This window comes from Podarcis gaigeae (assembly GCF_964106915.1).
Source record: "Podarcis gaigeae genome assembly, chromosome: 3".
NCBI classification, from domain to species: Eukaryota; Metazoa; Chordata; class Lepidosauria; order Squamata; family Lacertidae; genus Podarcis; species Podarcis gaigeae.
In genome coordinates this window covers 97,521,076-97,543,494 of record NC_139680.1, presented here as the reverse complement: position 1 = coordinate 97,543,494, position 22,419 = coordinate 97,521,076, and the positions used below count along the sequence as shown (strand labels likewise).

The following is a 22,419-nucleotide window of genomic DNA, read 5'->3' as shown; positions in this document are numbered from 1 at the left end:
AACATCACATCCATATAAAGACCTGCTAAGTTTCTTCACGGCTGATATATCATGTGCTTCCCAAATACAGAAACCCCTTAGATAACTACATCTCCCCCAATTCTCCTGGCTGTATTAGCCACCACAATGGGCAACAAACAAACAGAGAAGGAATGGAGGAGGGAAAGAAATCTGCGCTGCTGGGTTGCATTGCAACATTCTTCAAATTTCCCAATATTTTTCTCAATGGAAATTTGAAACTTACAAAGCCAGTATGTGGAGAAAACTTCAGAGAACTCAGTCATCTCTACATTTGACAAAGATGAATTTGATATAAGGAAAACTGAGTTTTAAAAAAATTAACCCGATAAACAGTCATCAAGAATAGCAGCTACGAGTAAGGAACAGCAAGGAAGCATTTATTTGATGGTAGCTTTCCAATATCAAGACAGCTCACCTTTTCTGTATCGATGCCTCTTGACATGGACCAGGTAGAAACAATGTAATCCATCACACGTTCACTCAGACCTTTGGGCACTTGATAGAGTTTCAGGAAGTCCCGGACACTGTTTAGCATTTCGTGGTATCTATTTGTATTAGCGTACATTTGCTGGAATATGGTTGTTACATTACCAAAAATCGTTGCATATAGGAGAGCTGGAAATAGAAGAAGGAGGAGGAGGAAGAAGAAGAAGAAGAGATAAAGTTGAATATTTTCCGAACACTTTTCAAGCAGGACGTTTGAGATCAATGTTGATACAGTGTGTTCTCTGTAGGAGAAAGTAATGCAAAATACAGCATTAATTATCTTAATTGTTACAAACTGACATGAAGATGCCACTTATTGGATGGTTGCTGTTGGCACTCAAGTGCTTCTCAAGTAATTCTGAATCCTGTTAGTGGAGCATCCCCTTAGCACAAATTCTCTTGTTTCAATTAAAGAATGCCCATGTCAGTTTAGCTTGTGTTTAGTGACTTTATTGGAGAACTCCTAGTTATTAGGGAACTCGCCTTACACCCCTGAAGGCTGCTTATTGGAGCCTTGCTTGTTCTTACTAATCAACTTCCTCCAGTTCAACTAACCATAAGCAGGTACAGAATCCCCTTCGTTGCAGAATCCAAGTGTATTTGCTCCTTTTAATACTGCTGGTGGTTACCAGCATTGCTGGCAAACGTATTTGCAGCTGCATAGCTGAATCCCTGGTGCACTCCCCAAAATTTTGAACTACAACTCCCATCATCCCTGACCATTGGGCTATATTGACTAGGGCTAATGGGAGTTTCAGTCCAAAACAGCTGGAGGGCACCAGGTTGGGGAAGGATGATCTAAACTGATTGGCTGTGGTTCCCTCAGGTTTTGGACAGTGATCTTTCCATTTCTACCATTCTGAAGATGCCCAAGTTTGAGGTTAGGACTTTCTTCAGACAGAGAATGTGCTCCACAACTGAGTGGGAATCTCTCCTCTGAATAAGTATACCCAAAATCAAAATATCGCTAACTACATATATCAACATTAATTGCGGGCGAGGGTTAGTGCCTTAAGCAACAAATTCTAAATGTTTTGAAATGCACTAATTGGCTCGTCACATACAATTCTGGTTGCAAACAAGGCAGTATCAAATAGTTTTCAGGCTTACTTGGCAGGGACTGAAAGGGGCATGGTCAATTGTTAATGTGTGGATCAATAATGGGCCTTGGTAGTGAGAGAATAATCACTGAGGAATGAGGTGGGGACACTCTAAATTTATTGACAAGCTTTTGTGTGATATTTGCACCAAGGGGAGTGCCTTTGAAGTGCTTGTGACTCCTCATTAAAATGCAACAAATGATGCGTAGGTATATACAGGTAAGATGTTGGTTCTGCAGTCACTTTCAAACACTCCAAGGACACTTAGTTTTAACAGGGTTTATGAATAAAGAATATAGAAGCCATAAAGGCTGATCGCTGAAGAATTGATGCTTTTGAATTATGGTGCTGGAGGAGACTCTTGAGAATCCCATGGACTGCAAGATCAAACCCATCCATTCTTAAGGAAATCAGCCCTGAGTGCTCACTGGAAGGACAGATCGTGAAGCTGAGGCTCCAATACTTTGGCCACCTCATGAGAAGAGAAGGCTCCCTGGAAAAGACCCTGATGTTGGGAAAGATGGAGGGCACAAGGAGAAGGGGACGACAGAGGACAAGATGGTTGGACAGTGTTCTTGAAGCTACCAGCATGAGTTTGATCAAACTGCGGGAGGCAATGGAAGACAGGAGTGCCTGCCGTGCTCTGGTCCATGGGGTCACGAAGAGTCGGACAAGACTAAACGACTAAACAACAATAACTAAAGCCTTACTAAGGTGTACAAAATCAAGCACTGATACTGGTAGGAGGAAAAGGAGTGGAACCACGCTCACTAGACCACACTTGCTGTCATGCCCTGTCTAAGGCTGTCCAGGGTTTGAGAACATCTCTGCAGTGGGGCAGCCAACTAAATGTGAACAAGCCATGCCACTAAGGTTGAAGTTCCTTGAGTTTAATTCTGTTCTGGGTGAGAGCTACTATCCCTGAATTATAATCCAGCCACACCATGCTTAATTGAGTCCCCACACATCTCTAATTCTTCATAATCAGGATGCTGCAAATAACCATTCTGACTGTTAATTACAAATTGTGTATTATAATTACCCTTGCCAAAAGGCATTCTACTCCATCTGATTAATCTATCTCAAACCTTATTAGCTTTAATTTGCCATTAGTTAGCCAGTGAAATACAGTATTAGTGCAGGAGATTCATCAAAACATTTTTTAAAGTAAAACAAACAAACATCATTTCACCCACAGGGTTTCTGAACAAGGTTGTAGGTTATATGCTTTCATAGCATTGGGGACTTTATAATAACTATTATTATTATTATTATTATTATTATTATTATTATTATTATTATTATTACCCCGCCCATCTGGCTGGGTTTCCCCAGCCACTCTATAGCAGCTTACATCATATCTAAAAACATAATAAAAAAAGAAACCTTAAAAAAACCTCCCAATACAGGGCTGCCTTCAGATGTCTTCTAAAAGTTGTGCAGTACTTTATCTCATTGACATCTGATGGGAGGGTATTCTACAGGAATGGTGCCACTACCGAGAAGGCCCTCAAGATCCGCATTTTCTTTTCTTCTTTAAAATAGAGGAACTCTTTTTAAAAACTTTTGATTTTATACACACACACACACACACACACACACAAAATAAGAAAGAAAGAAAGAAAGAAAGAAAGAAAGAAAGAAAGAAAGAAAGAGCAGGGGTGAGGGGTGAGGGGTGAGGGGCACACCAAGCCCAAATATTCTGAATCCTGTCAAATGCATTGTTGTTGCTTTATTATTTGCTTTCTAAACCACCATCTTGATGCAATTTGCACATAATTTTAAAAAGTTAAAAACACGAAAGCAACAGATATAGTTAAAACAACACTAAAACTCTAACAAGTAGACATTTGCAGCAAGGCCTCATTTTATCCAGCTGGAAAAGCCTGCTGGAACAAAAAGTGGGAGCTGTTTGCATCTTGGCAGCGGCAGACAGGAGCAGCCACTTTAAAAGCTCTGCTCTGAGTTATTGTGGACCAGGCTTCTTAGAATTTTGGAACTTGCAAGAGAAATTATCCTGCAGACTGCATCAATTTACTGGGTGTATAAGGTGGTCTCTCAAGTAATCTCTTCTGAGCTTTATAGGGACATATATGTTAGTACCAACACCTTGAACTAGGCCCAGTAACAAACTGGCCAGTGAAAATACCGCAAGCAAAGTGTTATAGACTGGTAGTAACTTGCCCCCACAAGCAACCTAGCCACCACATTCTCCACCAGCAATACAATGGGTTACTATACTGGCAATGCATACTGTACTTTCAATACGTGGGTTGAATTCAACTAAGTCTTACTGAGAGCAGAGCCTTTGAAATAAATGAATTTATATTAGTTAACCCACTGATTTCACTGGGTCCCACTGTGAATATAATGTAGTCGGATATCACCTAGTTGGTTGTATCCAGCACTGTCTGTGCATGTGGGGATGTTCAGAGGAAGACGCCCCAGTGCATGAGCAGAATTCTACTTGTGAAATGCTGGATTTGGCCCACTGAGTAAGTAAGACAAATTAAGAAGAAAAATAAGATCGGGTGTCACATTACAAAATGGCCTGGTTTTTAAGGGAATAGCCTGCATGAAATAAGGGAAGCATCTAGCTCAGGACTGCATACACTGACTGGCAGCAGCTCTCTGGGGTTCTAGGCAAGGGTCTTGAAGTGTAGGTGGGTTCCCACCAGGCAAGACACAGTGATAACAGCAAGAACCTTTATTGAGCTAACAGAACTGGACAACAGGGGCAAAGCAACTGCTTATATACATTTCTGAAGGCCTGGGCCACTCCCACTCCCAATGTGATTGACTGTCTAAACTTCCAAGCTGCGAATCATAACTCAGAGGCGGTTGGAGGATGGATGGCGGCTAACAGATTGAGGTTGAATCCTGACAAGACAGAAGTACTGTTTCTGGGGGACAGGAGGCGGGCAGGTGTGGAGGATTCCCTGGTCCTGAATGAGGTAACTGTGCCCCTGAAGGACCAGGTGCGCAGCCTGGGAGTCATTTTGGACTCACAGCTGTCCATGGAAGCACAGGTCAAATCTGTGTCCAGGGCAGCTGTGTACCAGCTCCATCTGGTACGTAGGCTGAGACCCTATCTGCCTGCAGACTGTCTCGCCAGAGTGGTGCATGCTCTGGTTATCTCCCGCTTGGACTACTGCAATGCACTCTATGTGGGGCTACCTTTGAAGGTGACTCGGAAACTACAACTAATCCAGAATGCGGCAGCTAGACTGGTGACTGGGAGCGGCCGCCGAGACCATATAACACCGGTCTTGAAAGACCTACATTGGCTCCCAGTATGTTTCAGAGCACAATTCAAAGTGTTGGTGCTGACCTTTAAAGCCCTAAACGGCCTTGGTCCAGTATATCTGAAGGAGCGTCTCCTCCCCCATCATTCTACCCGGACGCTGAGGTCCAGCGCCGAGGGCCTTCTGGCGGTTCCCTCATTGCGAGAAGCAAAGCTACAGGGAACCAGGCAGAGGGCCTTCTCGGTAGTGGCGCCCGCCCTGTGGAACACCCTTCCAGCAGATGTCAAAGCAATAAACAACTACCTAACATTCAGAAGACATCTTAAGGCAGCCCTGTTCAGGGAAGTTTTTAACGTGTGGTATTTTACTGTATTTTTGGTTTTTATGGAAGCCGCCCAGAGTGGCTAGGGAGGCCCAGCCAGATGGGCGGGGTATAAATAATAAATTATTATTATTATTATTATTATTATTATTATTATTATTATTATTAGAGTTTAAGGGCCAATGGCATAGGCCCAAAGCTTGAAATGTTCTGTGATTGGATATCATGTATCGAATCAGAACACAGAGGCTCAGAATCCTTAATCCAGACTCAAGCTCAGGAAAACACAGAATACGTAACAGGTCTCTCCCAACCCTAAATGGAAAAGCTGGGAACTGAACCTGAGACATTTTGTATGGAAAACAGATACTCTACCACCAGACTACAGTCCTTCCTGCGTGCGCATGTTGGGCTCACAGAGTCCTCCCACCATGCAGCTGAGTTCAGTAAATCTCTGGAAACATTTAAAAAACTGCACCTGAAAAAAGGCCCAAGTTACAGCACAAACACCTGCTTTTCATGCCGCAGGCTGAGGTAACAAACACATTTACGAGGGTAATTCTTAGTTTCATCAATATGAGAAGAATATTTATACTCAATTTCCTCAATATAGGAAGCCAGTGATTAACCACAGAAGAACTATGAGAGGAAGTCGATAGCAAGGGAACATTTGCCCATCAAAATTTACTGTACAATCTCATCCTAAGCCTCGCACATTTTTTCTTCAGCCAATGCTTTCAGTCTGGGCTATTGCCACAAAGAGAACAGGCAAAGAAAGCATTCTTACAGAGCATGAGCAAATTCCATTCACAGCTAGTATTGTTCTTCTGTGGCAACACCTGCCACAGCACCAGCCCAGAAAGAAATCTTTTCAGCAGATGTCATTTAATGTACAGAACCCTCAGACAGAGCCGAGCGTCTTCGCATTATTCTCTCTTCCCAATTACGTCTTCTCTGTTCAGAGTTAAAGTACAGTGTCTTGTCTGCGACAATGTGGCAACTCATTAACAATGCACTCTGCGCTGCCACCTCATTTAAAACATTGTGGTGGGTTTTTTTTAATAACACTACAGATAAAAGCTGCATAATTGCTACAGGGAGTTACTCTTACAGCCAAGTTGTGAAGGTCACTATCAGGTTGGAGAGGCTACCAAACAATTTACTACTTTTAAGGTAGTTAAAACTCACACAAATAAAAAAAAAAGTATGTACTTGATTGTCAGAATAGAATATAGCTTTTTTTAAAGTTTTGTTGGTTTTTTTTAAAGAATTCCTGCCTGGAGTAGTTGCAAAACACTCAAACCTTGTAATTGGGGTTATGAGTGTTGCAATAGTGTCTCATGTTCCCAGTATGAATCATCGCATTTAATTGGACTGATTTAAAATGTGCTCTCTTAAGGAGCGCCCTCTTGTTTCGTCCGAGTAAGATCAACCAACGCGAGTGTGTACTTGTGGTGGTGATGCCTCTGACACTGATTGCCTAAGCTGGTATGGCGGCACGGAAAGTTCAGATATTCAAGAAACAATGAAGTTTGTAATCCAGCTTCTGTGTGGCAAGGGAGAACTGTCAGTTTGGCTAGAATTAAAATCTCACAGGATGCAGGTTAAGGGTTAGGAAGTGGTCCCAGGACTCAGGGAACCCTAAGAGACAGGGACTCCAAAGGCATGAAAGATGAATGAAGGGTCCAGAAGGAGGGTGAAGACGAACCTCAAGAAAAGTTTGAGGAAAGGGGGCAGAGATGATCATCACAGAAGGGACCCTAAGAAATGCTCATGGTGCTTCAAATCAGAAGCAGCTTTAGGTTGGAGGAGGGAGGGGTTTAGGGTAGCTACTCAAGAGACAGGGTGGCTAAAGAAAGCAGTAGATAAATCTAGAGCATGACGAGAGAATTTATTTCATTCTAACTTCTGATACCATTGCATCATTGTGACCTAAAATGACAAACAAGGGCTAAAAGAGAGAGAGCCAGTGTGGTGTAGTGGTTAAGAGCGGTAGATTCGTGATCTGGTGAACCGGGTTCGCTTCCCTGCTCCTCCACATGCAGCTGCTGGGTGACCTTGGGCTAGTCACACTTCTGTGAAGTCTCTCAGCCCCACTCACCTCACAGAGTGTTTGTTGTGAGGAATCCTGAATGCCATGTACTAATTTTATAAACATGCTAGTCCTTGGACTGCTTCTCATTCTAGAATATACTGAAACTAGATTTAGAAATAAGATGAATCTGCATCAACACAAGGCTGCCACTGTTATTCACAACTGTATCCAAGCCTCAGGATGGTATAGATGGGATTTTCCTCACAACCAACCAACGGCTCTGGCTGGGAAGTAGTCAACACTGGGCCATTCGCTAAAAAGCTTCATCAGCTTCTGCCAAAAGGGAAAATACAAAAGCCTTTTAAAAAAATTAAAACCCTGAAAATAAAGTGGAGCAAAGCATACATGGGCAGACCTTAAGCTGAATCAGGCAGCCTACAAAGCACCCTGGATCAAGGCAGACTGTTTTTCTAAAGTGCCAAATTAGGATCTGAACCAAGGCTTGTTGCACTAATAAGTGCAGCATTACAATGAAATAATCTACATTTAACACACAACATCATGGATACTAACCTCCGCAAAATGAAAATATTGGTGCATGAACTTCCATGGTGCTAGAATGTTAAAAATCAATTAACAAAATGTTAAATATCCAATTTCAGACCTGTCATTCATAATTCCATTACTACTTATTAATAGAAAGCTTGATTGACAATTCAAAGAGATCACTCAATCTGTATAGTTCTAATTTCGGTAGCAGTATCACCACCATAGAAATAAGACAAATTTAGAATCCATCTAACACCATGTAACTATAATGACCTGCTGCAACAGCGCTTCGATATTGAGTCTGTTGCTTTTTCTTTTAGTAACTTATGATTATAACTTTCAAATAATAATTCAAGTTATACAGTTCCAAATTTGGTTCTCCATCTAAGCTCTCTGAAACATATGCATTACTGTGAAAAACATAGCATGACTTAGCTGGTTCATTAAAATTGCTCAACCAATACATATTATACTTGCTCAAATCTCATAATGGAATCAGGAATTCTGCAATTGTCAAACCAGAGTCAAATTACTCACAATATATTTTTACAACTATGGGTGCAATTCAGCTGAAGAAGAAAAAATCATGAAGTTGAACTCTCCATAGGATAGATAAGGATATGCTTCAAATCCCTTAAGAACATAAGAAGAGTCTGCTGGATCGGCTAATGAATGGACTATCTTGTTCAGCATCCTGTTTCCACAGTGGCCAACCAGATACCTGGGGGAAACCCACAAGCAAGATTCAAGCACAAGAGCCTTCTCTCCTCCTGTGACTTCCTGCGACTCGTATTCAGAAGCACTGCTGCCTCTTCTGTGGAAACACAGCATAGCCTTCACAGTGAGTAGCCATTGATAGAGCCTCACCTCCTTGAAAGCAATGGGATTTCAAAGTGCTTAACTAAAGTTGCATTATGACCGATGTTAACTAACACATTAGAACCACATTCATCAAGATTTACACATTTACCACTAATATTGTGGGGCTACTATCTGTTCGTTTGTTTAGCCAGCCAGTTTATTACCCACAGTTAACAATAAGTAAAAGCAAAATACAGTGGAACCTCGGTTTTCTAACATAATCCATTCAGGAAGACCTTTCGACTTCCGAAACGTTCAAAAACCAAAAACCCAATACAGATCGTCAATACAACAGGGGAACTCAAAATGGAAGCCGTGTAGCACGTTCAGCTTCTGAAAATCGTTCAAAAACCAGAGCAATTACTTCCGGTTTCTTGCCGTTCGAAAGCCAAAACTTTCGACTACAGAGGCGTTCGACAACCGAGGTTCCACTGTACATAAATATACAATCAGCACAATTGCATTTGATTTGCTTTAAGAAAAATCCAAATACATAAATATACCATATGCTTACCTATCTGAATAAGCTCCAGAGAAAAATACTAGGCAGCATGATACAAACTCCGAACCAAAATAAAACACAATATTCACACAACACTCACACCATGTCACTATCACCATCCGTTTACACAATGACTACAACTATTCACAACCTTATAACCCAATATATAACTGACTACACACCTATATTGTTCCTACAACTGATCACCGACAAGAATACAAAATTAATGAACTGTTCATATCAGTGAACACCAAATGCCCTTTGAATGATCAGATACTTCCCTCTCACCTGTGAGGGACCCAGTTTTATACCAGAGTGCTGGATCTCATACTGCAAAGCATAAAACTATTTCCCTCCAGTAATGCCCAATAACCCCATGACAAATAATCAACATCAGCACTGGTAACAACCATGAAAGGAACAGGCATAGACAAATATGGTTACAAGCACAAAAGCAAACTTCCAGCATCACCCCCCCCAATAGTGACCCTAAAGATCACCCTGACCTCAGTCCTTGCAGCCTTTTTCTCCACCTCATCACTACAGATGTAACAACCAATTGTAAAAATGTCCATTGAGTGGGGAGCAAATTTATTGCCCGAGACCTTCCAATGAACTAAAATTGTGCAACCTGAAAGTGCCAGCATGAGACGGAATACCACTCCAAAATGGTGACAGTGTGAAAGTGCCCAAAATTGGTGCTGCAGAGCAAAACATTCCCATCATTCAGGTGTAACAATAATGTGCCTCTTGTCCACCCTAGAAACATTCGTGCAGCAGCAGCACAAGAAACAGGAGCAGAGTCAGAAAAAAATATCAGAAGTAGAAACTGTGGGAATACAACAGCTTTGCTATTGCACTGTGAGAATGCAAACTAAGCAACACTTTACAGTCATGAGATGAAAAAGCTAATGTTGATGGTTGCCAGGTAAAAACTTTCTTGTGTTAGAAGCATTTCTAGTTTGGTTAATGCATATTTAAATCTGTTGTGATATTTTAATAGGGACTAGTTCATTGCTCTCATCAGTTTGTTTCGAGATTTCAAACTGCATTATAATTCATCTTCGGTTAAGTCACCTTGAAATTTTTATAGAGCAGTTTTGAATAATGTAATATGTAAGTAAATCTTCCAGTCTCTCTGAGAGACTGCACAATCAGTATTTCACTTTCAAAAATAATGCTAAAGCTTTTTTCCTCTGTGCTGTTTCATTTCTTCAGGTCTGAGGCCAAGTAGTCATGATCTTGCCCTCAGCACAGTTTATAAACATAGAGGCCCTGTTGCTCAGCCAGTTTTGGGGGCATTTACACCTGACTTTAGCTGAAACCAGGGATAAAGTTGGCCAGTATATTAATAGATGCAATGCTTTCCACTGGAGTGAAAAAGATGAAGGAAGACTGAGGGAATTTTGTACAATTTAGGGAGGGAAATAATGTTGATGTCCTGTTTTGCTGACTTTTATCTACAACAAAATTAAATAGTCTCAAAAACTAAAATGGATTTCTATTTCATTTCACAGTGCTAATGAACAGGTCACTACTTAAATGAAGGCAGAGTCATTTAAGGGTATCATTTTCGTTCTGCAATTTATAGAGAGTAATGCATGGGCCATTTTCAATTACAGAGCTGAAATTAAATCTCCAGTGAGAGCTGCTGTTTTGATTATTTGTGCCAAAGAGTCTGGCTTGTGCTTTAAGGTTTGTCACTTTCCCCGAGTGGCTAAATTAAAGGGCTAGTCTGAGTTCAAACCTGAATTTGTTCCGATATTTTAAAATATAACCCTTGACGAAGTTTACCCATGTGTTAAGGCAGTGATAGACTATTTGTATAATCAGTCCTCTTTTATGAGACAAAGGGAAAGACCATTTAAGAAGAGGCTGGAAATTATATTATTAAAAGCATCTAAACTGAGAGTCAGAACTGTGTGAGATGAGATTAATTTTCAAGTTTTGCTTGGAAATAAGTTACTAGCAGCCTAAATCAGTTACACTTCTGTCAAGCAGTTATGATTCTTTAAGTAAGAAATACAGAGAATTGTACTTTTGTCGTGGTCTTATTACCATGAGTCCCAAACCCACTGAAATGCCTGAAAATAGACAAGGCTCTTGTTGGCCACTGGAGCTCTTTAGGAAAGGAGTTGCTAGAAAGCAGAGTGATTTGATGTTACCATGGAGCACGGCTCAGAGCCAGGAATAGAATAGGGATAGGCATAGAACAGGGACCAAACAGAGCAATCGCCGGCCAGCTAAGGTCAGACATATGTACTTGATGACTTCTTCTATGACTTATTCTATGAAGCTGCCTGAGCTTCCCTGTCAAGGGAGGCAGCAGGTCAGTGGATGGGAGAGTGTGATGCAGACTGTCAACATTATCTTTGACTCCAGAATTTGATAGCACTCTGGGAAGCCTAAAGGGGGTGATCAACCCCTAAGTGCAGGAGTGCAGATAGGATCTCTAGAAGGGGGGGGTAGTTGCTGGTGTTCCCCTATTTAAATGTTCTCACCACACCTGTACGAAATCTACTAATCACAGGTCCACAACTAGGGATGGAGGAAGAATTTGGTTAGGTTTGCGTTTTCATGCAAAACTACCTAACAATAAACAAACATAAACACAGCTATCATTTGAAATTCACACGTATCCAGATTTTCCAATGCAGCTTTCCAACTAAGCAATATATAGGGGGGGGGGACATAGATTAAGGAAATGTGTGCACAAATGAATATAGTAGTGGAAATCATAACATGGATCCTTACGGGGAGAATTCCTTGTAAAAATCTGCACATTAGTCAAAACTGCATACAAAAATTTGCTATAATAATAATATTATTATTATTATTATTATTATTATTATTATTATTATTATTATTATTATTATTATTATTATTAATACCCCACCCATCTGGCTGGGTTTCCCCAGCCACTCTGGCTGGCTTCCAACAGAATATTAAAACACAATAGTCTATTAAACATTAAAAGCTTCCCTAAACAGGGCTGGTGAATTTTCATTAGTTTGGAGCTATTAAAATCCCAAATTGCCTCAGATATGAAGAGAACTGAATTATAGATTGGAAAGAAACCAAGAGAAACCAAGAGAGTCAAAATGGAGAGATTTGTCAATCCCTGGTTCATGCAGTTTACAGCTGTCTCATTATCTTGCATGGGTGTTTGAGCTCCTATCTCACAAGGGGTGTGGCAATCACAGAAATAAGTCACAGTCATCCACTGAGAGGCTGGGTTGGCAAATACCAGGTGGCTTCTACCCAATCAGCAAACACATGGGACTCTCAAGAATAGGGCATGTGCACCTGTATGCTGTGTACGCAAATTGTGTAAACTAGATCCTCCAAACTGTTAGCCTCTGCCTGCTTTCTTACCTTAAGTCTTTTGCGTTCTGCCCTTATGAAAATGCCTCAACATCCTCATGCAAATCAAAAATACATTAGTAAATTCTCCCCCATAAAATCTGTACAAAATGCTAACACAAAACCTCCAATCTTCTAATGGCTGGTGCTTTAAGCCCATTGCATCTTCCTTTCCCATCTTCCCATCCCATTTAACTGCAGAACCTTTCAAAAAGGTGCCACTTATCTTGTCATCTTGCTATGATAATACTGGCTCTTTGTTGTGGCTTGAATCCCCCCCTACACAGCAGACTGATAAATGGCTGGTAATTGGTTAGGGAAAACAGAAGCGATGCATCAACACAAAATTAAAACGTTCCTAACTTATCAAGTCTCTCAGGTTTACTTCAGCACCAGATCTAACAGCTGAACTTTTTTTTGCCTTTGCTATCCCTCTCTGCCACACACATCATCTCCCACATACAATATTGGAGTATTGCTCTAGTTTTCCCATAGTCATTAAAAGCAGTGTCAACAGCATGCAACTAATGTGTGATTTACCAATACAAGAGTCGTTTACCAGTGCAGCACTGTGAGGAGGGCAAAACACACTAGTAAACATATTTTCCTGGATCTGAGCTTAACAAATTATGAAGTGATATGAAGACATGAATGCACTCCAGCACATAACAGCTGTCAGTAATAAATATATCTGTTTGCAGCTCAAGGGCTGAAGTGGTTATAAATCTTTGCAGATCATGCATACTAAATTTGTCTTTTTCTTTTTTTCAATTTTAGAAAGAAGTTTGACAGAGAGAAAATCCAAGCCTACTCCTAAGACATTTCCCCTTCTAATTAATGTTTGCTGCCAGAAAATAATGAGTCAGGATGGCATACTTAGCCCTAATCTGCTATTGTAATCAAACAGCAGGCACGCATGGAGTTATTAAAAATATTTTCCTATTGCGCTCTCTTGTTATTCTGGTGGCTATTCTCCCATTTGAAACACATCTTGTTCTGTTCTGTCATTAATTTGCATGCCACCAAAGAATCACAGAGATCTTTCCAGTGAAAAAAATAAGGAACTCTATTTTAGAAGAGTTTCCTTAAATACATTTGTAATTAAAGTTCTATTTCTGGTTATTTTTCTTAGATATCTGTTTGCTCAAGCACTTCCTAGTCAACTACGTTAGAGGACGATCGAGTTCTCCTCTACATTCTTCCTCCCCAGTCCTTCCACAGATGGGAAGAAGAGAAGAAGAGTTTGGATTTGATATCCCGCTTTATCACTACCCTAAGGAGTCTCAAAGCGGCTAACATTCTCCTTTCCCTTCCTCCCCCACAACAAACACTCTGTGAGGTGAGTGGGGCTGAGAGACTTTAAAGAAGTGTGACTAGCCCAAGGTCACCCAGCAGCTGCATGTGGAGGAGCGGAGACGCGAACCCGGTTCCCCAGATTACGAGACTACCAGTCTTAACTACTACACCACACTGGCTCCATACAGACTCTCCCTCTCCCATCAGCAGCTCTCCCACACATGGGGAGCCGCCACAGCAGCAATGGAACTCCATCATCTTGGAAAAGCATACGTGCACCATCCAACCCCCATCATCCAGCCAGCCATGTAGGGAGAAGGGGTACAATGCACTCTTAATCAGAACATTCACCTTCAAAAATATACACAGATGTATCTTTTCTAACATTGGCACTTAAACAAAATATCACTTGATTGAGGGGGCGTCTTAAATGTTCGCTGTAATAACATGCACTCGTATTTTCAGACCATGTGGATTTAGGGTTTTAACAGACTCAAATATTTGTTTTAACTGGAAAGAAGTTGGTTGGAATGTATACATAAAATGAATCGCTACCTATATTAAAGGAAAAACACATAAATTAGTCAACATGACATACAAAAATGCAATATTATGAGGTAAAATGGCTTGTAACATGTGTGTATTGGTCAAAACTACATTAAAAATGTGTTTGTTGGGGGAAATTAGCACTAAAAATTCTGAATTTTCATGATTTTTATTTTTTAAATGACAAATTTACATAACCCATCAATGGGGGTTGCAGGGTCAGTGCCCCATCATTAAATATTCCTTCCTTTAGGAAGATACTGTTAAATTGAAAAATGTATTGATCAACCAGTACAGATAATGTGGCTATTGAGTTTCCCTAGTATAAACAGTCCCCAAAATGCATATCAGCATTAAAAGCCATACTTAATAGGCACTTTGCTCCACTTTCAGCTTTGTGGGTCAAAAACGCGGCGGAAAAATAATTTCATGTTGACTCCATTAAAAGGCAAAATACCGTTGACTCCATTAAATGGCAAGCTATCCATTCTGCCTGCTATCATTACCATGGAAGTTAAAGACAGATTTACAAGCTCAAGCATGCAAAACACTTTAGTGATTCAATTCTGTGTAATTAATGGGATTCTGCACTACATTATCTTGGTAAAATCAGCTGGATAATTGACCTAATGTGGGGAAATGAAGCTCATTTTGATTTACTATAAAACTTCACTCTGCCTTGACCTCATGTTTCACACACTAAGGGACCTAAGTGCAGGAGTCAGACATAAAAATGCCAAGGAAGGGAGGCAAAATAATCTAAGCCAAAGATGGGGACCTTTGTCCAAGTAGATATCAGTGGGCTACAACTCCCATTACATCAGACCATTGGCCATGCTAACTGGGGAGGATTTGAAGTAGAGTGCAAAACATCTGGATGGTTGGAGAAGGCTGATAATAAGAGGGATGGTGCTTGTGAAGGAATGACAGCATTCCTTCTCCTTACATGTTGACTTTCCGTAATAAGTTGAGTCTTCCCCAATTACTCAGAGTCCAACAACATTAGGAGGGCCAAAGGTTCTCCACCCCTGAACTAGGCCATTTTGCAACAGTGCATAATCTTCAAGGTCTTACAAATGAGAACAAGTACAGTCTTGTGTACTTAAAAGACTCCTGTGATTACATGATGGGTCAAAATATTCTTGCCTCCCCCAACGGAACTAAAACTCCTGAATTTATACATTTCTCACAGTTCTTTTCTTCCTGTTGTATTCCTTTAACCTCAAATAGCCTGCCCTTCACTGTTTTAAAAGCAAACCACTTGTTGGTTTGGCTAGAGATGCAATAAATGCATAATTATCCGACAACATATTCTCAACAGTTCAAAACTGTCCTCGCCAGCTTTAGCATGCTAAATATACACGATGGCTTAGTGTTCATGCACATGCCTTTACATGAAGGGCTGGCCCTATCACTAGGCAGAATGAGGCAGATGTCTCAGACAGCAGATACTGCCCCCAAGTGCAGTGGGAGATACTTTCCTGTCATTGGTGTAAAAGTAAGATTCAAATGCTGGTCCACTTGGATTCATGGAATGGAAGCATGATGGCCCTTTGCCCCAGGCAGCAAAATGCCATGGAACAGCCCTGTTTACAGGGGAGAAAGATGCCTTTTGGAACTTCAATAGATCCCAAAGAGGGGGTAGCAAACCGTTCATGTCCCTATTTTCCAGGGATCGTCCCGGCTTTACAGAAGCCATCCCAGTTTCTGATTTGATCCTGGAAAGTCCCGCTTGTCCTTAGGATGTCCCTATTTTCAATGGAGAAATGTTGGAGAGCATGAAGTTAAGTGACCCCTGAGCTAAGAAGATGAGTAACATCTAGAAGGCAGCCTTTTGTAGGGAAGTTATTTTAATGTTTAACGTTTTGTTATGTTTTTATATATGCTTGAAGCCTCCCAGAGTAGCTGGGGCAACTCAGTCAGATGGGCAGGGATGAAGATGATGAAGAAGAAGAAGGGACTGTTGTTGTTTAGTCGTTTAGTCGTGTCCGACTCTTCGTGACCCCATGGACCAGAGCACGCCAGGCACTCCTGTCTTCCACTGCCTCCCGCAGTTTGGTTAGACTCATGTTTGTAGCTTCAAGAACACTGTCCAACCATCTCGTCCTCTGTCACCCCCTTCTCCTTGTGCCCTCCATCTTTCCCAACATCAGGGTCTTTTCCAGGGAGTCTTCTCTTCTCATGAGGTGGCCAAAGTATTGGAGCCTCAGCTTCACGATCTGTCCTTCCAGTGAGCACTCAAGGCTGATTTCCTTAAGAATGGATAGGTTTGATCTTCTTGCAGTCCATGGGACTCCCCAGAGTCTCCTCCAGCACCATAATTCAAAAGCATCAATTCTTTATGGACCAGCTTCCACTTCCATACATCGCTACTGGGAAAACCATAGCTTTAACTATACGCACCTTTGTTGGCAAGGTCAAGAATGGACTAGGACAACCCTATTTTCATCAGAGAAATGTTGGAGAGTGTGGGGTAAAGAAAACCCCACACAAATCTGAAGAATTGATCTTTCTAGCAACTCACATCAGCAAAAAGCATCTCAAGGACAGTGGTTTATCAAAGACAGCTATCAAAATATCAGGACAGGCACTGATCAGAAGGTGAATTCCCTTCCACCACCAATATAGCCTTAAAAAATAATAACAACAACACAGTTTAAAATGCTAGAAGCTGTATGCTGTAAGTGTAGGAGCTCATTAGAGAAAGCTCTACAGGAGAATGCTCAGGGCAAATGCTATTCAATTTCGTTTGGCTCTAATCGTCATTTTCAGTCACAAGGGATCGAGCTGCCTGTCTGAAAGAATAGACGTCTGGTAGCTTGTTTCTCTTCAGCATTTTGGAAACATAATCATGGCCCAGGCTATGTTTCCAAGACACTGAAGAGAAACAAGCTCTCTGTGCTCGATTTTGAAAAGGAGTCAAACTTAACATGAAAGTTTGATTCCACAGAGCACTCAACAAGCCTCAGTTGCCAAAGGGAGAATATAAAGGGAGGCACCCTCCTCTTCCCACACAGCAATATTTGGATCATTTTCCCAGCTAGAATTCTCCAAAGTGAGCCAAACTGATCAGAAGCAAATTAGATTTTATTAATGCAATAGCCATTCTTAATGCTGTGCACCTTCCAGGCCTGATTCTCCTTTCAGTGGGCTGTGTCTTAAGTCATACTCAAGAGTAGACCCCTTGAAATGAATGGACATGACTAACCATTATTGCTTTTTATTTATGATCACCATGCCCTTTTGACTCCAGAAACACTTAGTGGTGGTTCTTCACTTTTTTTGCCACAGAGGAAGAGTATGTTCCTTCTGGTGAAAATAAATGCTCTTGACACACAGATTATGGTCATTATGGCACAATTTCTGTGATGTGTGAATGTGTAATTACTGCTGAAATTTGTTCAAAGTGAATTGAAATTGCCAGATCAACCCAAAAACATTTTCTGAATGATAGCCCTCGGCCTTTTTCAAATTCTGAACCCAATGTTAATCTCAATTTGCAACATGAGATGTCCTTTAATTTTCCACTACTTTCACTCTTTGTTTTTATCATCTCTCTGTCTCCATCTTCTCTGCACAAATATTGGGGGTGACCTTGGGGGCAGGGGGGCTCTGTCAATTCCCCTGATCCACCAAGCTTGTAATTCTACCAAAAAAATAAATGAAATTCACCTGAGTCTTAGTCATAAAAGCATCCTTTTCTAAGTGCTCACAGACCAATTGTTTATCTGTTCTAGAACCTTCCCTGGCATTGACCTCAAGTTGACCAGTTGGCAATTACCTAGATCTTCCTTTCCCCCTTTTTGAAGATAGGTACAACATTTGTCTGCCTCCAATCTGCAGGGACCTCACCTGTTCTCCAAGATTTCTCAAAGGTTATAGACGGAAGTTCTGAAATTATATCCACAAGCTCCTTTAGTACCCTTGTGTGCAGCTCATCAGACCCTCGGAATGTGAATTCATTTAAAGTAGCTAGGTGTTCCTTTACTACCTCTTTTCCTATATTGGGCTGCAGGTCCCTCCCTGCATTATTGTTTATTCTGTTATCACCAGTTTGGGCACTGTTTTCCTTTTGGGCAAAGACAAGGGCAAAGTAGGTGTTAATCTCATTGTTATCCATGAGACTTATCCATGATTCACCAGCCCCTTTCATTCTCCTTTGAAGCAAATTTTAAGCTAAAACAAATGATGGCTGTGCCATCAATGTCAATATAATAGATCATTTTAGAACACACAGACACAGAAGTCTTAATGCAAGGATTCTTAATTGACCCTGAATAAACTTTCATCTGTCTCAGAAGGACAAATGCCACCATCTATCTGGGGCACAACAAACCTTTTTGAGTCTGGAGGTTATTATTTTCAGATCACCTGTTTCTTATTGTTAGCAGCACTGCTTCCAGATTTATTGCCTTGCTGTTCTGTGAACTGTTAGCCACAAGCTATTTAGTTCTCTGTTTACAATCCAGCATCACCTCACACCCTTGAAGTGTCATTGAAGATCAAAAGGGCTTACAGCCAGGATAGCTCAGTATCGGAATATTCTTAGCTGTTAGAGGCAAATCAACTGAAGCAAAAAACAATAACAAGTCCACATTGTTGTTGATTCTGTACATTCAGAATGATTTTGGCAACCGCCTGCAGAAAACCTTCGCATGACATCCTTAATCTTGTATGGAAAATTCATTTGAGGTCACAAGGAATGGCACCCGGTAAAAATCAGCATATCAGAAGACCTGAACTCTACTTCCTAAGGATTGTGCAAGCACATTTAAGTTTACTGCACGGACTTCCAGATTTCATTGTGATAGAGATGTTTATTCCAGTATGCTTGTTCTTTACAGACCTTTGCACGGGAGACTCTGTGATTGGCTTCTAAATTGAAAATGCCTTCTACATTCCAGTGCAGCTGTACTGAATATACTGAGGGAAAGGGGAAGGGAAAGGGAAAGGGAAAGGGAAAGGGAAAGGGAAAGGGAAAGGGAAGCACTGCAAGCTCCGCTCTTGCTCCTAATCGCTGATTCTTGCAAGACATTTTATAGCTAGTGCCAAACAGGATGAGATCAGTATCGAGACATGCACTTTTAAATAAAGTATTATTATTTATCAAGTAACAATAATCAAGTAAACAGTAGTCCGTATAGTTAAAGCTATGGTTTTCCCAGTAGTGATGTATGGAAGTGAGAGCTGGACAATAAAGAAGGCTGATTGCTGAAGAATTGATGCTTTTGAATTATGGTGCTGGAGGAGACTCTTGGGAGTCCCATGGACTGCAAGAAGATCAAACCTATCCATTCTTAAGGAAATCAGCCCTGAGTGCTCACTGGAAGGCAGTGGCGTAGCGTGGGGGGTGCAAGGGGGGCCGGCCGCACCGGGCGCAACATCTGGGGGGGGGCGCACTCGCCGCCTCCGGAGTTGCCGAAGAGCCTCGGGCGCAGAGTTTAACTCTGAGCTGCCTGTGATGTGGAGGGCACGACTGTTCCGCGGGGGGCGTGGTGTGGATCTGTACCGTTTGCCGCTTTGATCTGGCGCCTTTTGCGGAGAGCACAAGACGGGCACGTCGCTTTGCGGGAGCCTGGGAGAGGAACCTGGTTCAGTCCCGTGGGGCGCGCTTCTCTTGTGAGGCCCCCCCCCGCCGCCTCCCACTGCCCCCGCTGTGCTTCTCCGCCCCTGCCCCTTCTCCTCGCTGTCAGCAGCCACCTGTGTCTAATTTGAGAGGAGAACGGAGGCGAGGCGAGGCGGCTGCAGCCAGCGACCCCCCTCCGCCTCCCACCCCGGGGCTACCAGAAGCCCCCCTCGGCTTTGGCTGGGGACAGAGAGCGCGCCTGCTCTTCCCTGCGGGCCGCTGCCCCATTGGAAGGGCAGCGGAGGAGCTGCAAGCCGGGGTGCGAGCCATGAGCCTCAGTCTTGGGGTTCAGGGGCCAGTGGTGGAAGCAGGGCCAGTGGTGGAAGTGCGGCACTTTCCCCGGGTTGCTGGGCGCGGGGAGCCCTCGGGGCGCGGGAAGAGGCAGCGCTCCTGGCTGCAGGTCCGAGGCCCGGCTGCTGCCCGCCTCTCGCGGCAGGAGGGAGTTGCGCTGCCGCCGCAGCCGCCCGCAAGGAGCCAGCCACTCGCTGCCCGCAAGGCTCCTCTCTGGCCGGCCTGCCAGCTGGGCTCATCCTCCTTGCCAGCGCAGGCAGCGGGCTCTGCTCCCGGGGGACCTCCCGGCGGAGCGCCATATACACTCAAGGGATCTGAACTGGCAGTGACTGACCAGCAACTTGTAGTGGATAGCTCAATAAAGATAGTTACGTATTTAGTGGTCTGTGTTTGCCTGAGCTTGAGTCTGGACTAAGAATTCTGACCTCTGTATTCTGATTCAATACATGAGATCCGATCACAGAACATTTCAGGATTTGGGCCTCTGCCATTGGCTTTTAAATTCTGAGTTATGATTCGCAGCTTGGAAGTTTGGACAGCCAATCACATTGGGAGTGGGAGTGGCCCAGGCCTTCAGAAACGTATATAAGCAGTTGCTTTGCCCCTGTTTTCTTGTTCTGCTAATTCAATAAAGGTTCTTGCTATTATCGCTGTGTAGTGCCTCGTGGGAACCCACCTACACTTCAAATATGTTGATCTGGTGTGCAACAGTAGTAAAAAAGGCAAATTCTGTGCTAAGGATCATTATTGGAAGCAATCGAAACTAAAACTCACAAAACTCACGATATCATGATGCCGTTATACAAACCTATGGTGCTATCGCATTTGAAATACTGTGTAGTTTCTAGTCAACCTCACCTCAAAACAGGTGTTATAGAATTGGAAAAGGTTCAGAAAGGGGCAAGTGGGTGGAACAAGTCCCCTAGGAGAAAAGGCAGCAGCATTTGAGACTTTTTAGTTTAGAGAAAGAGTAAGTTAGAGGTGACATTATAAAATCATGCACAGCATGAGGAAAGTGGATAGAGAAACGTTTTTATCCTTCTCTCATAGCTCTAGAGCAGGGGTCAGCAAACTTTTTCAGCAGGGGGCCGGTCCACTGTCCCTCAGACCTTGTGCGGGGCCAGACTATATTTTGAAAAATAATAATGAACGAATTCCTATGCCCCACAAATAACCCGGAGATGCATTTTAAATAAAAGCACACATTCTACTCATGTAAAACACGCTGATTCCTGAACCATCTGAGGGCCAGACTGAGAAGACGATTGGGTCAGATCCGGCCCCCGGGCCTTAGGTTGCCTACCCATGCTCTAGAGCTCATGCTCATCCAGTGAAGCCGAATGGAGAAGCAAAACCCCAGTGCACAGTTAAATTATGGAACTCTCTCCCACAGGAGGCAGTGATGGCCATGAACTGTAATGGCTTTAAAAGAGGATTAGACAAATTCAGGGAGGAGAGGGATCTCAGTGGCTACATTCTACCTCTGAATACCAGTTACTGGGAATCACAGCTGGGCAGAGTGCTGTTTCACTCAGGTGCTGCTTGCATGCTCAAACATCTGGTTGACCATAGTAAGAACAGGATGCTGAACTAGATGGGCCATTGGCCTGATCCAGCTCATGATATGTGCCCAAACCAGGAATTGCTGGTGCACTGGCCTTTTCAGCTGAAGAATGGGGGAGGGGAATTCCTTTAAAATAATAATAAAGATTAAGTCATGGGAAATAATAATAATAATAATAATAATAATAATAATAATAATAATAATAATATTTATACCCCACCCATCTGGCTGGGTTTCCCCAGACACTCTGGGCAGCTCCCAACAGAACATTAAAAACACGATAAATCATCAAACATTAAAAACTTCCCTAAACAGGGCTGCCTTCAGATGTCTTCTAAAAGCCAGAGAGTTGTATATTTCCTTGACATCTGAAAGGAAGGTGTTCCACAGGGAGGGTGCCACTACCAAGAAGGCCCTCTGTCTGGTTCCCTGTAACTTTGCTTCTCACAGTGTGGAAACCACCAGAAGGCCCTCGGCACTGGACCTCAACAGGCAGAACGATGGGGGTGGAGAAGCTCCTTCAGGTATACTGGGCCAAGGCCGTTTAGGGCTTTAAAGGTCAGCACCAACACTTTGAATTGTGCCCGGAAACGCACTGGGAGCTGATGAAGA

General features: G+C 42.5%; 1 protein-coding gene across 5 annotated transcripts in view; it reads right to left on the bottom strand.

Annotated features, from left to right (window-relative positions):
* The window catches only part of KCNH1 (potassium voltage-gated channel subfamily H member 1), a 218,021-nt gene that overhangs the window by 113,103 nt on the left and 82,499 nt on the right, over positions 1-22,419 (bottom strand). For all 5 annotated transcript variants that reach the window (XM_083733198.1, XM_083733194.1, XM_083733196.1 and 2 more), the window contains exon 8: positions 437-636. In XM_083733198.1, coding sequence (XP_083589324.1) covers positions 437-636 — 200 coding nt within the window. The remainder of the gene's footprint in view (positions 1-436; positions 637-22,419) is intronic.